This window comes from Tasmannia lanceolata, unplaced genomic scaffold (genome assembly GCF_043159265.1).
Source record: "Tasmannia lanceolata isolate RefF3 unplaced genomic scaffold, GAP_Taslan_0.1 ptg000037l, whole genome shotgun sequence".
Lineage (NCBI taxonomy): Eukaryota > Viridiplantae > Streptophyta > Magnoliopsida > Canellales > Winteraceae > Tasmannia > Tasmannia lanceolata.
The window spans coordinates 7,085,750-7,104,164 of NW_027518714.1; the positions used below are offsets into that span (position 1 = coordinate 7,085,750).

An 18,415-nucleotide genomic window follows, 5' to 3' on the forward strand; every position below is an offset into this window, starting at 1 on the left:
TCTATTATAGAATTGAACCATCTGTGCATGTTCCTTTTGCTAATGTTTTCTATTATCTTGGATCGATGTTCCTTTAGATTATTATTATTAATTGTCTCTATTGTCCGTCATGTTGTTGAATTCATATTGTCTTATTTTGTTCTCTTTCTTTGTTTATTGATCATTTTGTTCCATATGATAAGTGGTTGCTTTATTTTTGGCACTCTTAATAGGTATTTGCAATAGGGTCAATTAGGGCCCTGCCCAATTAGGGCTAATCAGGGCGGGCCACGGCCAGCACTGAGCCCTGTAGGGCGGGTAATGGGTTGAGGTTTTTCGGCTCTGACTCAGGGCCAGGGCGGGTCGAGGCCTAGATAATGGGATCCAGGGTTGGGCTAGTGTTTTGAAAAACCCGACCCTGTTGCAGCCCTATATATACCCCTGAGGTTTCAATTTGTATAAGGTAAAGTCTCTCAGTTGATGGTTGGTCCACAGATCGAAAGGTTAGGATGATCCTATGGAGCTAATTTGTTGGGCACTCCCTATCTATGTCAGGGCCCATCAAATGAACACTCTAGATCATGCAAATAACGTGGGTCCACATTGTTTTTGGTAGTGTTTGGATTCGGGTATGGAGTTCGGAGGGGGTATGGGGTCTTCATTGGCATTGATAGTGTTTCAAAAGAGGGGGGGGGGGGGGGGGGGGGGTGTGTAGTTGGTGACTTTTAAAATCAGGATTAGAGTTGAAAATGTCAGAAAGTTGACGGGGTGTAACTGTATTTTTTGCAAAATCTTTTGAACCTACCATCGTCCTCCTTAATGAGGAGGAGGGGGGTCAATGGACCCAAACGGTCCGATGGACCATCTGAATCCGGACTTAAATGAATATGTTCTAGATACATTACTAGGATCCATGTACACATTTCGGAAGCCTAACTTAGGATCTGAAATTATTATACATTGGATCCAAACAACAGACAAAAGCCCACAGGACAGTCTTAAATATGATTTTATAATGTTTTACCTCTAATTATTTGTAAATCTGATTCCAATTTTCAGTTTTTTTTTTTTTCATTCATCTCTTTAGATACTCTAGCCACAGTCTTCTTTTCCTTCACTAACCATTTACCCCCTAACTCTCTAGCATCCTACATTGTCGCGGCTCAGCATTGCAGCTACCGATCATTTTTGCATTGGCCCTCTTATGTGAATTTTAACTAAATAAAATGTAAATTGGACCTGCTAGGACACTCCGATGGATAATTCGATTTGAAATTGATCGTGACCAAGAACACTACACCATGAATCTAATCTATCTATATCTATAAAGTTGAATGTGGTAAGCCAGGGTGTCGCCACGTGGCACCCTGAAATTTAAAAACGCTTGCATTCCCTTATTTATTAAAAAAATGTTTTTTTTAAGGATAATACCACAAGGAATTCCAAAAGTTACTCTTTCCAAATACATGACACGTTTGCTAATCCCTTAATCAATAAGCTGAATGTGGTAAGCTGGGGTGTCGCCATGTGGCACTCCGAAATTGAAAAACGCTTTCATTCCCTTATTTAAAAAACGTCTTTTTAAAGATAATACCGCAAGAATTCTAAAAGTTACTCTTTCCAAATTACATGGCACGTTTCCTAATGCCTTAATCAATAAATTATCGGTATTTTCACTTATTTGGTTAGACGGCCCATCTTATTTTTCTCCATTCCCGTCTCAAACACGTTTCATATTATTAAGCAAGAGTCAAAACCCAAACTACACTTCTCTTTCTCTCTATCTCAACGGATACAAGGGCCCGTGCATTGCACGGGACTGCAACTAGTCTGACCTATAAGAGATGTGAATGGATCGTGATTAAGACATAGGTGGATCCAATCCAAAGTGGTTCAGTGGACACCCCTAATGAGAATGAGCAACCACATTTTTTTCATGATCATGGCCACTCATAGCAATGGCAAAAGAGGAAGGGTTCAGATCATAAATCAAAGTAGGCCCCGCTTATTATTCGCTTCTTTCCTTTCCGGGGCCACCCCCATACAGTATATTTATGACTACTCTATTAGTGTACAAGACTACAAGGTAACAATGGGGTGAGCAGGGTAAGAAAGCGGGGCGAATATATCATTTCCCTTTCAATAAAATAAAGAAAATTTTAGTCCGTAATGAATAAGATTGAGGGTACAGTCGTCTTTTCGTTCTACTAAAGTTTATTTGCTGATCGAACGGCTGAGGTAGGGAATCAGTTTCTAGGGTTTCATAAGCATTTCTATAAAGCGGTGTTTTTGTTTCTTCATAAGTCACTTGTTCTTCCCGTTCCTCTCCTGTTCTTCCCCTTTTTGTTCTTTTGGTTTCTTTATTGTTTCCATTTTCTAGCTCGTGAATTTGCCCTAGCTGCTCATATCAGGATATTTCCAGAGTTCGGCAAATCTGGGTTTTTTTTTTTTTTTTTTTTTTAATTTGGTTATTGATATGTTTTATGGGTAACAATTCTGAATCGTACCTTCTCCCCTTCTGATGTTTAAAATCTTATGGCTCTGTATTTCTCTATTATTTTTATTGAATCCTACTTTTTTACCCTTCTAGCGTGAATTCTGGCAGACTTTAACGCTTTTTTATGTGTAAAAGGGATGCGAATCATCGTCTCCCTTGTTTAATTTAATTTTCCTTTTTGTTATAGATTTTAAACTCGATTCCGTTTTTAATCCGTAGAAGATGGTATGTATCTTCGCTAATTTGGAGATTTGTTATCGAATCAATTCTTATGTTTATATTTATGAGTTGTGTGGGGATATACCTTCTTCAGGTGATGAAAATGAGAAAAATCTTAGGACACCTTCCTACACAGTTTTAATTACTGTGGATGAGAAAGAAATTCTCTTCTGATGATGATGGTATCCACTATATATATGTTGGGCACAACAGATTTGCGTTGTGGGCCAGCAAATGAATGGTTTGGATCATCCTATGAAGTCCAGTTATTTAAAAAAGTACAGTGGGCCCACTTCATATAATGATCCAAACCGTTCATTTATTGGGCCACAATGCAAATAGGATGTAACTTTTAGATCATCTCCATAGCAAGATCCTAGCACACCGATCTTGCTATGGAGTTGTCTTCCTATGGCAGACCTTTTAATCTTCTTTAACGTTAATTCTTCCTAGGGGTGCGAAATATCCTAAAGGGGTTGTGAATTTATCATCTCCCTAAATTGTTCCTAAGGATCTTCTGCATGAGGTTTGAAACTGTAAATTATTTTTACCTATTTTTATAATCCTACTCTTCTCGAGTAATCGACTCCCCTGCTCACGGGATAACTAGTTAGTCCTCTTAACTCCTGTGAGCATAAAATTTACTTTAGCCAAGAGGGCAACCTGATGCTCAAGTTCTATGAAAAAACTTAAGAAAAACAAAATTCATAAAATGATTTGGAAATATAAAAAAGCACTTTACCTAGGCTTCGTTTGGTTGCACAAAAGCTCGGCAGCCGTCGGAATTTGGTTTGAATTTTGCATGCCATTCCACGTTTGGTTGCCAAAATGTATTAGAATTCATTGGATTCTCTTGGATGTCTCTCATGTAGTAATTGCTTGTCTCGTTCTTGTTCCCTTCTTCCTAAAGCAAAGAATTATGGTTGAATTTTCTAGGGAATGATGCTCTCTCTCTCTCTTCCATCTCTCCTCTCTCCCTATATTGCTAATGACACCCCCTACTTTTTCTCCTACTCTCCGAGTAAATGCCACGCAACCAAACACTACAACACAATTTTCCGAAGTACTTCTAGGCAAATCAAAATGCTTGTCTCCTCCCTTTTTGACTTCCTATTCCACTACTCTCCGAGCCAATCCAAGCAACCAAACATAACATAGGGATTTTTAAAATGTGCACTTCTGTTAACCAAGAGACAGCTCTCAGTTAGGCTTGGTACAGAAATTGATGATAGAATAGAGAGTTTTCATTTCCCAACCTCTTTGTTTAATGCTTATCTAATTGCCCAACAAGCTGTCTAACAGTCAACAATAGAAATTTAAAACAAATAGGGAAGATGTGTAAATCAAAACAAGATGAAATTCAGGGCAAAAACTTGAAATTCATTTTTTTTTTTTTTTGGGAATAAAAATAGTCGTTCATGTGGTGTTAGACCCAAGAAAGTTGCTGTGAGTGTAAGATCTCAACTGTCCGATCACAATATCAAGGAACCAAAAAGCACTTACTCTGAATTTATATCATCTAACCCAGCCCAAAATTAGACTTGTCTATGATGCATCCACATTTATATCTGGGTGGGCAAATTAGAAGTGAGGGGCCATTTGCTCAAAAATTTAAACTGTCTCGTAGATGCGGCTCTATAACGGATCAATTAATCCAAATATATGTAATATTTTTAGCAGAGAAAGGCAAAGGGCAATGACATTACTATTAATTTATTTTTGGATAGGTATGAACATAGATATATTGCAATGACATTATTATTAGCAAAGTAAGGTCTGAATATAAAGCTAAGAGGATGGCAGGGAAGAGGCACTTACGGAGGCTGCAGTTATTGAGGAACACAAGGTGAATTGTTTGAGTTTTTTCTTACTAGAAAGGAACCAGTTTTAATGAACAGTTGCTCCAAGATAAGGTCTAAAACCGAATAGAATCATTCAAAACCAATCTTTCTCATGAATAAGTTAATTTTGTTATATTCATTCAAAACTAATGCAGGAATCAAATCATACCTCTGGCCATAATGATCAGATGGGATTGATGAAGAGGTCTTCCAATCTATCCAAGTCCTTTTTTTTATAATGGTAATCTATAAGTCCTTGTGCTCAGATCAATGGAATCCAGGGCTTTATCTCGATAGATCAGGGACCACCAAAAGAAGAACCCTAAATCGCTCTTGTATCTGTTAATGTGTGTTGCTCCCATTACGCAACCACTTAATATATATAATATGGATTCGGGTTAGTTTCCCTTCATGCACTAAACTCTTTCTAATATAGGACTCTTTAGAGAGATAAACTTTAGGCAACCTTAAACCCTTAGTTCGAAGTCCCAAAACTCCTAATAAGGCTAGGTTAGTCAGTGTGGTCACCCTTAATTAGAAAACAATTTCAACAAACTGGAGAATCAGTCATCAGCATCATAGCCATATACTGTGACCTTTAAAATTTCATAAATCATTTTAATCCAATTGTTCATTCATAATAACATATGATCTTGTCATCTATACAAGAATATTGAAACTTTTAGTATCTGGATAACCTTGAGTGAAATCTTGAAAATTACCCACGTCGAAGCCTATAGATATTGAATGAGCTCAACTGCAAACTTCCCTTTCCTTGTTGTTCTTATCTCCCCTACCTGCACCCAAGAACATCCAAGTCTGAGGAATACTTCAAATAGAAATGAGTTAATACTTTTCGGAAGGAAATCCTTCTCTGCAATGAGACATGCCCCTATTTTGTGCTAGTCTTCTAGATACATTAACTTATGCAGCTTCCAAGTAACTACACTGCTTAATCGAATGTCCAATGTGCTAATAATGATCGCCCAAGAATTCTGAGAGGTAGTACTTATACTACAATGAAAGAACATTATGTATGGGCTAGGAGAAATTCATCAAAATATTGCTGATATTGAAGTGGTAAGGAAGAGATTAAAATTTGGTTGAACTTTATAGCTTTACCTTTAACCTCCCTTTCCCACTAACTGAAACAATATCTCCAGACTTGAGCGTGGCTCCATTTTTTGTCACAGTCACCCAGTTAACTCGTACGTCTCCATTGCTGAAAAGAGATGGAAAGACCTCTTAAAACTCATTACAAGAGATGTGTTCAGGAGATAACTGGTTTTGCTTTTGTTATTAAACAGGACTGTACAACTGCTTACTATTTCAGATTTCCCAATGCCTGAGGGGACTGATATCCGCACTACTATGTTTTGATAATGGGACAAATCACCTTGTTTTATACTTTTTAACTAGCAGTAAAAAGCTATTACAAGTCCTGAAAAGCTATCAGCAGCCAATTTAAAAAGTGTAACCAGTTTAAAAAGTGTAAAACAAGGTGAATCATCCCATTATCAAAAATGTCAAGCAGATATCATTCCCCGTTGTCCCTTTTTTTTAATATAGAAAGATTTTCTCAAGGGACCAAAATATATGATATACACCCTCAGCTCTTGAACGTGTTACATACTAAAAGTTGCCTGCATGGAATATCTGGCACAAAAACCAAGTGCCCAACCTGAGAAGCCCCCAAAAATGGAACATATAAAGTTCTAAGAACAACAAAGATTATAAGATGCATATATAAAATGATTAAATATTTTTACTTGTAGGAAAAATCCCTCCAAAATATAATAGTCATCCACACAGATAGCTAAGACACATAACACATCAGACGGGCCTTAAGAAATGCAGCAATTACTTCTATTTTTAAATTTTGAAAGAAGGTAACTGTATTCCACATTCATTACAGTACAGAAAATCAGTCAAAACAGTAGAAAGACAGAACGCAATGTCCTGGCCGAACCGAACAGCGAAAGAAAAAAGACCAAGCTTTACGAGAAATGCAACATTAATGTAAACCAGCCTACAGTCAGCCTCAAAAAAAGATATAGGATTTCTACCATGTGGTTTTAGCACACATTGTCCTAATATCTGTGAGCTTCAGTTAGTGAAATTAAAAGAATGAACCCTTCAGTTTTATGCCAATGTTGGAGTGAGTTCTCATTCCTAGACTACTTGTTTGTTTAGGGATTTTTGAAAATATCACTAATGAGATTGTGGATATTTGTAGGGATAGAGACATTTCCTTTGTGCATATATTTAAGGAAGACAATGAGCTCAGAGATTCTCTAGCAAAGGAGTCATAGGGAGGTTCTTGGGGAGGGGCAACGTCCGTCCGTCTTGGAATTTGAATTTCTCTGTACTTTGCTTGTTTATTTTAATAAAAATGAGTAATCTTTTCAAGAGAAAAAAAACATTTCTTTTAATGGTTCAAGAGGGGAAAAAAAGCATTGAACCAATGCCTATTGTTGTGGCTACAATTTCCATTCATATGCTTCTGGGCTTTAAATTTTTATTTGTAAAGCCTTGTTAGTTTTAACTTTGTATTTTAATGGCATTATATTTCCATTGATTACTTCTGGAAAATAAAGATATCAGTAAAACAAAATGCAGTCTATGAAAATCAAACCTTTGTTAAAGACATGAGAAACAAAATTACACTACTGCATATTCACCCAATAAACTATCAAAAAGGTCTATTCATCCAATAAACAAATCACACTACTTATATAGTAGCTATTTGACGGTAAAAAGACTAACCTGATCAAATCAACAAGTTTTGAACGTGAAATCTTAAATCCAGCACTAGCTACTGCATCAACCCGTAATGACGCTTCTATGGTGTTAAATGATTTGGTCCTACAAACATGTGACCATTCGTATGTTTATGGTTTGTCACAAAAAAGAAAAGAAAAGAAAAGAGACTGCAACAATAGGTATAGACAAAGGAATTTACCAAGATAAAAACCCCTGACCTTGGTGGTTCATACTCTAAGGCAAGCAAGGGTATCTTTGTGCAGGACACTGGAACATTACCCACCTGCAAGAAGAAAATAAAATTACTACCAGAAAAGGTATCAGTGAGGTTACTTACAAGGGAAATAGTAATGTCATTGTTGCTACATAAGCCTAGTGGCATTAAGGATTTTTATTTTTATCATTATTTTTATATTGGCAGGCCTTCCCTTTGTTTTAAACTTCTCTAAATGGCATTAAGGAATATACTTCTAACAATAAATATTCATTTCCTTTGTTAATGCATACAACCCCACGCCCTAAAACGAAGAGGAAACTCTACTTTCACGAGCTTACATAAACCATTCTTATTATTGTTTATTTTTGGTAAACCCATTAAAAATACTCACAGAATGACTTTGCTCTATGGATTTATTGAAGTGATCAGTATGCTATTTGTATTTCAATTTTGTTGCAAACAGGCAGATGGACCTTTTCTTAACTGAGATGGTAATGGATGTATTAAAGGAAGAGACAATGATTTGAGATCAGAAGCAACAACGATTTGATGAGATCAGAAGTAAGCAACAATGATTTGATTAAGGATCCAACGATGTGCATGATAACAAGCTCTAGGAAGTCGAAATGTGTGAGTGGGTGAATAGAAGGTTTTTTGGGTCAAGGCTATTGGCTGGGAGAATTCCTCTCTTCCGAGGCTTCTCTCATTATACCAAAGGTTGTTGGTTGCGTAGGGCTTTCAGAATTGCATTCTGTTGAGGAGTTCAAAGGCTCTGGGAATGTTGAAATGTGTCGCTGGATGAATAGAAGGTTCTTAGGGCCCAACATTATTAATTGGGAGAATTCTCTTCTGTTCAAAGACTTCTCTCATTATATCCAAAGACACTCGCTGAGCAGGGATTCACCCAATCATATTAGGATGAACCGTTCATGCTTCTCTTGTTGCATCAATAACTGTTTTCTTTACTGAGCTAGATGAGTCACTATGTTCAGAGGATTTTCTCCATTATTGCAGTTATCACAAATGCTCGCTGATGAAGAGAAGGATTTGGTTTGGATGTAAGATGAAGAGTGGGTAGAGAGCAAAATGGAAGACGTGGTAAACTTGTGGAACTCACTTTCAAGGGACAAATGAAATTAGGGAGCTTTAAAATTGTGGTAAGGACGGAAAGGCTTGGGAGTATCAAGGGATACAGTACAGTGGTCAAGGGGCAACATTGTGGAATTGGTAAAACTAATATCTTTGTTAAGCCATGGAAAGAGGCCTAGGAAGAGGAGACTAAAAGCAGGAAGGGTGGCGGACAAAAAAAGACAACTGTAGTTTTATGATGACAATTTTATTGTAGAACGTGTAAGATGGTTTGGTAATGGGTAGACTAGATAGAAAATTGTTTTAAGGTTCTCACTAAAGAAAAAAAGGCAGAAGCGGGAATGTTACACTAGCCAAAGTTGGACAGCATCAACGCTAGTTTTCTAAAATAAAGTTCCCCAAAAAAGTAGAAAGAGCACTGAATTCCTCGTCACTTCTATATAACAGTGAACAAGTTCCATAGAATATGAAAATATTTAAAAGAAAATAATGTAATGTAATGGACCTTTACCTTTTCCAATGAAGATTCAAGGAAGTCAACAAGTTCTGGAACAACAATGACTTGGGCCCCTTTCTCATCCTGGACACAGGTAAGAAGATAAAATTGGAAGCTGAATAGCCAATAAAATCCTAAGCCGGGAGTATAAAAGTGTGAATATCCATAACGGTATGTACATGTATAGATTTGGGCAATCAGAGGTACCTGCAAAATAATATCCCCCAGCTTCTCCCTTGCGATTCCTGTACCAAGAATTGCTCCAAGGAAGTCGCCATGAGAACAAGGTTCGAACCCAAAGTTTCCTGTGATTCTGGAAAGAGTAACCACTTTACAAATTTAAATAAAGGGTGTGTTAATGGTTCGAACCTAAATTTTCCTGTGATTCTGGAAAGAGTAACCACTTTACAAATTTAAATAAAAGGTGTGTTAATGCTACCGAAAACAACGGTCTAGGGAACAAATTATAACTCTAAATACGGAAAATACACCTTAGTGCAGTAACAACATCTGGAACAATTTCCATGCCTTCAGAATGTCCAACCAAAAGGCGACAACGTTCAGCCTAGATAATTCAACAGACATGTAAGCCTGCCACAATGGATGAAATGTTTTGGCATAAAAAAGATAAACAAGGATATGGTGGTTAAACCTGTGGATATCCTCCCTGAGCTACTGCTTTGACATCAGCTAACTTTTCTAGCATCAGCATCGCCTCCTTCAGTATTGGTGGGGTAAGAAAATCTGTATGAAGAACATCCCTTCTTGATGACACTTGTCTTGCCTTGTAAAGCAAACACAGAGAGTCAGCCCCACGGAATAAAGGCCAGCAGTATAATAAGGAATTCACTAACCAAGTACCACATTATATACTACATGAGATCAGTAACAATTTAACCATTCCCAAGAGTTATAAAAAAATGGAACCATTTAAGGCTGTTATCACATTTGGAGTCATTTAAGGTTATCCTCTACATGGGTTTTCATCAAATTTAACTCATAGATATACAATCCAGTGTGTGACTCCATTCAAACTATATTCTTGATATTGTACTTTTTTCTGTAAATGTCTCTTTCCGAAGAGTTATCACAAACGGATTCATTTAAGGCTATTGATGAAATTTTATAATATTTTAAGCTTTGTTTTTAAAAGCTTTGATATTTTATTATTAAAGTGAATCAAATTCAATTGGTCAAACGTTTACACGTTGCTGCCATTTATTAATTAAATGGTGATGCATTGTAACGTTGAATGATGATTCATGATGATTTGTTTTCATTATTTTAATGCTTTTCAATCATTAGTGTTAATGACCGTTTTACAACGGGACACTACAACGGGACACTAATGATGCATGTTTTTTACCGTTTTACAACGGGACACTACAACGGTGCAATTCTCTTGTATATATATATACAAGACACATCTCATTTGTAAGTGTACCTTTCTCTTCTACTTCTTCTTCTTCTTGGTTTTTTATACACTATTCACGTATCTATTTTGCTGATTTTCTGATCAAGTATATATCTAAATACTTTGATCAACTAGTTTTAAGAGTTTCCAAGTTTCATTTTGTTGGGCAAAATCATTTGGCATAGATCGTGTTCGCAAGGTCCGAGCCGGTGCGTGCACACCGTCAACGACAAGGAAAGTGGTGTTGTATCCTGGAGATAGGTCGCAAGAGAACCCGATTGCATACCTAGTGTGGTGGGGCGATAATCTATCTTAAGGGTAGCGTTATTCCGTAACGTGCCTCTACCACTAACCTCTTCTCAATTTCTCACATATATGCTTTGATCTTTGGTTACTGATTTGCGGTTTACATTCGGGATCATCAAAGGTAACCCTTTCTTTTATTTCATTTCAATTAAATATATCACTAGTAGTTGAACTAATCTATTTGACCATTAAATATCCAACAATTATCACAATTGGAGTTATTGATAAACTTCCACCTTCATGGAAAGAATTCAGAAAAAGTCTTAAACATAAAAAAGAGGAATTATCTTTAGAAGATCTCCTAGTATCACTCCGAATAGAAGAAGAACATAGGAATCGTGATCAAAATGACAAAGAATCGAAATTCCTTTCTAAGGCTAATCTTGTTGAAACTAGTGAGAAGAAAATAAATAAAAACTTTGGGTATCATCAAAACAAGAAAAAGATGGAGAACCGAAACCACTTCAAAATTAACAAAAAGATAGACAAAAATAAGAAGAAAGAGGGTTGTTTCAATTGCGGAAAACTTGGACACTATGCTAGACAATGTCGACATAGAAAGGGGAAAGACACTCCCCAAAATGTCGGAAACTCTCAAGCGAAACCCGCTCCTCAAGCCAATATGGTGGAATCTGGAACTGTTATTCACGGAACCGAAGTGAAGAAGCTTATAACCGTAGACTCTGAAGTGAACATGGTGTTCAATGTGAGTGATTGGTGGGTAGACACTGGAGCCACTATACATGTCTGTTGTGACAAAAGTGCGTTCGTCACCTATCATCAAGTAGATGAAAGCGAAATGCTTTTCATGGGTAACTCCTCAACGGCTAAGGTCATGGGGAAAGGGAAGATTGATCTCAAACTCACTTCCGGCAAGGTTCTCACACTGCATCAAGTTCTCTATGTTCCAGAAGTCAGGAAGAACTTAATTTCTGGCTACTTGTTGAACAAGCACGGTTACAAGCTCGTCTTCGAATCTGATAAGTTTATTCTCACCAAGGGTGGGATGTTTGTAGGAAAGGGTTATGCTTGTGGAGGTTTATTCAAGCTCAATATAGCTATCAACGAAATCAATAAAATTTCTGATTTTTCTGCTTATATTATTGAAACGTATGATATGTGGCATGGTAGATTAGGACATATAAATTCACAATCTATAAAAAGAATGGTGAACTTAAGTATGATTCCAAATGTTTCTATTGAACAAAAACCAAAGTGTCAAATATGTGGTCAATCAAAATTTAGCAAAAAACCATTTAAATCAGTAGAAAGAAATTCAGAAATTCTAGGACTAATACATAGTGATGTTTGCGACCTAAAGAACACTATTACTAGAGGAGGAAATAAATATTTTATTACTTTCATAGATGATAAATCAAAATTTGCTATGGTATATCTTCTTAAATCTAAAGATGAAGCTTTAGAAAAATTTATAACCTATAAAACTGAAGTGGAAAATCAGTTAGAAAAAAGAATTAAAATACTTAGATCAGATCGAGGTGGTGAATACACCTCCAATGAATTTTCTGAATATTGTAGAAAATATGGAATTATTCATGAGGTGACGGCACCTTATTCTCCACAACAAAATGGAGTTGCAGAAAGAAAAAATAGGACTCTAATTGACATGGTAAATGCCATGCTATCTAGTTCAGGGCTACCACTTAACATGTGGGGGGAAGCCTTATTATCGGCTTGTCATATACTAAATAAAATACCTTATAAAAATGAAAATGGAACTCCATTTGAGTTATGGAAAGGTAGAAAACCAAGTCTTAAATACCTTAAAGTGTGGGGGTGTTTAGCTAAAGTAAGATTACCTCCCCCTAAGAAAACAAAGTTAGGATCTAAAACATTGGATTGTGTATTCATAGGGTATGCACAAAATAGTGCAGCTTATAGATTTCTGGTGGTAAAATCTGAACATAATTCCATAGATGTAAACACTATATTAGAGTCTAGAGATGCAGAATTTTTTGAAGATGTGTTTCCTCTTAAACAAACTAATGTAAGTCAATCTCTAATACCTCAAACAGAAGTTGCATCTAGTAGTCGTGGTATTCCTCAAATAAAAAACCAAGAACCTAAAGGAAGAAAAAGAGGTAGAGAAGAAGGTAGCCTAGAGATAGAACCTAGAAGAAGTCTAAGAGCAAAGAAAACTACTAACTTTGGCTCTGACTTTTATACCTTCTTGGTGGAGGATGATCCATCTACTTTTAAGGAAGCTATGTCTTCTTTGGATGTAAACTTCTGGAAAGAAGCTATAAATAGTGAAATAGAATCCATTATATCAAATAACACATGGGAGTTAACGGATTTACCTCATGGGTGCAAACCAATAGGTTGTAAATGGATTTTTAAAAAGAAACTTAGAACCGATGGATCTATAGAAAAATTTAAGGCTAGATTAGTAGCCAAAGGTTTTAAACAGAAAGAAGGGATAGATTATTTTGACACCTATTCTCCTGTAACTAGGATTGCAACAATAAGATTGTTGATAGCTATAGCAGCTATCTATAACTTAGAAATCCATCAAATGGATGTTAAAACCGCTTTCCTAAATGGAGAATTAGAAGAAGAAATTTACATGGAACAACCTGAGGGATTTGTAGTCCCAGGTCAAGAACGTAAAGTGTGTAAACTTATAAAATCTCTTTATGGTTTAAAACAAGCACCAAAACAATGGCATGAGAAATTTGATAAAGTAGTGTTACTATAAATGATTCTGATAAATGTGTATACAGTAAATTTGAAGGTAATTCTGGAGTTTTGATCTGCCTGTATGTCGATGATATGTTAATCATTGGTACGAGTCTAGATGTTATAAATGATACCAAGAATCTTTTGCCAGAAAACTTTGACATGAAAGATCTTGGGTTGGCAGATGTAATCTTAGGAATTAAGATAATTAGAAATTTGGAAGGGATTGTTTTAACACAATCTCATTATGTTGAAAAGATCCTTAGAAAATTTAACAAATTTGATTGTACTCCCTTGAGTGTACCATATGATCCTAGTTCAAAACTTAAGAAAAATACTGGAAAAAGTATATCCCAATTAGAATACTCCAGAATTATAGGCAGTTTAATGTATCTAATGAATTGCACTAGACCAGATATAGCTTACGCAGTTGGTAGGCTAAGCAGATACACTAGTAACCCTTGTCAAGAACATTGGGATGCACTTATCAGGATTTTAAGATATTTGAAAGGCACAATGGAGTTTGGACTCCACTACGGTTGTTATCCCGCTGTATTAGAAGGATATAGCGATGCAAATTGGATTTCAGATTCAGAAGAAACTAAATCCACAAGTGGATATTTTTTCACTTTGGGTGGTGGTGCTGTCGCTTGAAAATCTACCAAGCAGACCTGTAGAGCACGTTCCACCATGGAATATGAATTTATTGCTTTAGATAAAGCAGGTGAAGAAGCGGAATGGATTAGGAATCTGTTAGCAGATATTCCTCTATGGTGCAAGCCAATTCCAGCTATATCTATTCATTGTGATAGCCAAGCTACAATAGCAAGGGCTAAGAGTAGAGCATATAATGGTAAATCCAGACACATACGTCTGAGACATAATAATGTGAGGCAATTGCTTTTAGATGGAGTGATTGCTATTGACTTTATAAGGTCAGAGAGAAACTTGGCAGATCCACTGACCAAAGGACTAGCTAAAAAGCTAGTGGCTGAAACATCAAGAGGGATGGGGCTAAAGCCTATCAAATAGAATCACCAATAACGGCAACCCAACCTATATGACTGGAGATCCCAAGAACTAGGTTCAATGGGAAAAACAAGTTATTCAAGTGATCGGAGAAAGTACTATACTTAAATTTTCAAGAGAATGAAAGACTTCTCTTGGCCTATCCCTAAGATGTAAATAGTACTAACTGTAACGATATGGAGGAAGAGCTTTGCTCTGAATGGGTCTATAGCTGTTTATAAGCGGGGTGCGTGGTTACAGGTACCCTTGATGGACTCACCTATATGAGTGTGGAAGTGAGGCCGCTTCCTATGAGAATTAATGCTTGTTCTCTAGAGCTCTCATGAAACAGGATCAGCGCATGGCCGAAATGTGCTACCCCGATAGAACACGGTTACATTGCCGGTATCATGTGTATATGTGAAGGTCTATTACTCAAGGTTCTTTGTTCAAGACGTAGTTCACTTGGAATCTTTATAGACTGTAATATATGAACACTAAGTGAAGGTTCAAGTCCACAAGACACCTTCGCCCATTGCATGATATCTTGGTTTGCCCATATTTATTTAACATTTTTTATTTTGAATTTTGATTCATGTGGGGGATTGATGAAATTTTATAATATTTTAAGCTTTGTTTTTAAAAGCTTTGATATTTTATTATTAAAGTGAATCAAATTCAATTGGTCAAACGTTTACACGTTGCTGCCATTTATTAATTAAATGGTGATGCATTGTAACGTTGAATGATGATTCATGATGATTTGTTTTCATTATTTTAATGCTTTTCAATCATTAGTGTTAATGACCGTTTTACAACGGGACACTACAACGGGACACTAATGATGCATGTTTTTTACCGTTTTACAACGGGACACTACAACGGTGCAATTCTCTTGTATATATATATACAAGACACATCTCATTTGTAAGTGTACCTTTCTCTTCTACTTCTTCTTCTTCTTGGTTTTTTATACACTATTCACGTATCTATTTTGCTGATTTTCTGATCAAGTATATATCTAAATACTTTGATCAACTAGTTTTAAGAGTTTCCAAGTTTCATTTTGTTGGGCAAAATCATTTGGCATAGATCGTGTTCGCAAGGTCCGAGCCGGTGCGTGCACACCGTCAACGACAAGGAAAGTGGTGTTGTATCCTGGAGATAGGTCGCAAGAGAACCCGATTGCATACCTAGTGTGGTGGGGCGATAATCTATCTTAAGGGTAGCGTTATTCCGTAACGTGCCTCTACCACTAACCTCTTCTCAATTTCTCACATATATGCTTTGATCTTTGGTTACTGATTTGCGGTTTACATTCGGGATCATCAAAGGTAACCCTTTCTTTTATTTCATTTCAATTAAATATATCACTAGTAGTTGAACTAATCTATTTGACCATTAAATATCCAACAATTATCACAATTGGAGTTATTTAAGGTTACCCTCTACATGGATTTTCGTCAACTTTAACTCAGAGATATACAATTCAGCTAATATCACATTTGGTTTTCGTCAACTTTAACTCATAGATATCCTCTACCTGGGTTTGACTAGGTAAGCTTTTACTAGTCCGATTGGAGTGACAAACTCCAATGAAGCTGAATAAAGAGCGGCAGATGTTAGTGTTCTAAGCAATTTGATTGTTGAGGGGGACTCGCTTAATGTCATTAGGTGGATGAATGGATGGAATCCACATCGTAGGAGATTTGTGGAGCTGATAGATTAGGTCTAGGAAAGAATAACTGATTTCCATGTTAGGTTTCAGCATTTGAAAAGATCAACTAATGGCAATTCAGGTAAACTTGCCCGTGTTGGTCTTGGTAGGAATGCATGAAAATCTATGATTTTTCGCCGCCCTAATGGCTGTTGTTTTTCAATTCTTTTTTGTTTCTTTCAATTTTCCCTATAGCCCCGACCGTCCTGGTCATCTGGTTGTGGGCCTCTTCTTTTTTCTTGTACACTACATTGGAGAAACCTCTCTTTCTACTTATAATTAACGAAGGAAAGGTTCCATCTATGTACTGTAACTAAGTGAACATAGCAGACAATATTGTCGTTCAAAAAGGTAACAAATGGCATGGAATATTTACCAATGAATAATGCAAATACCATTTCAAGAATATGCTTTAAATCCTCAAGAACATTTTTGTCTCTGACTCCTTTAAGCAAGACATCACCTTCCCACTTCAAAGCATGTGTCCCTGCAAGATTTTGCTTCATATAATAGCAGCAGAAATGTTTTTTTCGTATTTAACTTTTGACCCTCTCTATCTCTCTCTCTGATTTTGGAAACTTATTAGGGTTTTACAATTCCAACATACCTGAAGAATAAATTCGGGTACTAGAAAGAGGAAACGAGAGGTTGATTCCACGAGAAGAGAGATTATTGATGATCAGAGGCCGAGAAAGCACTAGCCCCCGTACTGCTCTTCTCAAAAAACTCGGCATGGGCTCTGTCAAGAAGCTCACCGCATACATTTTTCCTGTATTCTGTCTGCGTATGGGTTTGGGATTAGCTAAATGGGTTTTTAGTCTTTTACTTTTTAGGGTGCCTCTGGATTGCCGGAATCAGGTGGAATCGGCATTTTATTCCGATACGGGGCCTGGAAGGCTGGAAATGACACGGGCTGGAATTAAAAGGAGAAAAAGATGCTGGAATCTGTTTCCCGTCCTAAGAGGTAGTATTATAATACCACTTAGAATGAAAATTTTATTAGAATTTTTTTTTTTTGAATTAGTTTTTTATTCTTTTTGAAATTTTTTTGATATTTTTTAATTTAATTTTTTTCATTCAATTTTTCAAGGTAATCTTAAAGGAGTGCTGATTCCAATTCCTAATTCCAGCAATCCAAATGCAGAGACCTGTCTACTTACTTAGTGTAACACATTTTGAGCGAAGAAAAGAACCATGTGTCTACTTTATTAGATGATTCAAACCATTTATTTGTTTGGCACCCGCGTAAATAAATAGGTCGTGCCATAAAAATACTCTCCATAGGATGATCCTAACCCTCCAATCTCTAGAAGGCTGACACATTATAGAAACTTCTACATATATGAGGGTTAGGATCATCTACGGGAGATGATATTTGGTGCATGACCTATTTATATTGCAGCCCAACAAATGAATGGTTCGGATCATAGAATGATGCGGACCCGCTATATTTTTTAGAAAAGTTGTGTTGTGTATTTGAGACACCATGCGTATAAAAACTCGATTCTTAGATACTTTACAAGGATGGTTAGATATCACCAGGATTGAAACCTAATCATATGATTAGTGAGTTTATAACATAAACCAGGAGGATGCAACCTCTAATAGCCTTTCATTTTCCTGCTAATGTCTTGTACGGCTAACTAATCTGCTTCCAAATTCGTTTCCCGGTAGATATGGGAAGTTGAGCAGTAAAACTGTCGTGGTATATAGAATAAAGGGTTTTGTTAACGAAGGGCACTCGTTAAGGTGCTTTGGAAAAGAAATTTTACACATCGTTTGATAGAAATTCCAAAAAACATTTGTAGAAGTCTTAAGCAACGTGAAAAATGATTGTAAAATTTCTTTTCCAAAGCACCTTAACGAGGGCACGGCACTCGTTAACAAAACCCTAGAATAAAAATATAGTTTTGAAAAATAGAATGTCACCCATGGTGACATTTTCCTAGTTATGCTGGGGCAGTTTACGACCTAGTAGGAGACCAAGAAAATATGTTATTAATTGCCACTCAATTGGAAAAATCACCACATATAGGCACCCAAGCCGGCATAAGTCAGGCTGCAACTTAGGCCGGGCTCAACCCGAATGTGATGGGTTCAACCTGATTTTTACTCGGGTTGGGTTGGGAAAAGCCAACCCGATTTAATTTCAGGTTGGCTTATGGTTGA

The 18,415-nt window shown here is 36.6% G+C and overlaps 1 protein-coding gene and 1 non-coding gene across 2 annotated transcripts; one reads left to right on the plus strand and one right to left on the minus strand.

The window, feature by feature from the left end:
- Positions 1 to 2,781: 2,781 nt before the first annotated feature.
- LOC143862783 (small nucleolar RNA snoR31/Z110/Z27) lies at positions 2,782 to 2,876 on the plus strand. Its single transcript, XR_013240492.1, has one exon. It is a non-coding gene; the product is annotated as a small nucleolar RNA snoR31/Z110/Z27 (small nucleolar RNA).
- Positions 2,877 to 5,108: 2,232 nt separating this feature from the next.
- On the minus strand, positions 5,109 to 17,054 carry LOC143860758 (RNA-binding S4 domain-containing protein). Its single transcript, XM_077371572.1, has 10 exons — positions 16,854 to 17,054; positions 16,642 to 16,733; positions 9,754 to 9,885; positions 9,593 to 9,666; positions 9,309 to 9,414; positions 9,117 to 9,185; positions 7,518 to 7,582; positions 7,303 to 7,401; positions 5,659 to 5,758; positions 5,109 to 5,333 (listed from the first exon to the last, which is right to left on the minus strand). Exons 1-10 carry the CDS (start codon positions 17,008 to 17,010, stop codon positions 5,271 to 5,273), a joined length of 957 nt encoding a protein of 318 aa, XP_077227687.1. The 5' UTR covers positions 17,011 to 17,054; the 3' UTR covers positions 5,109 to 5,270.
- Positions 17,055 to 18,415: the final 1,361 nt, after the last annotated feature.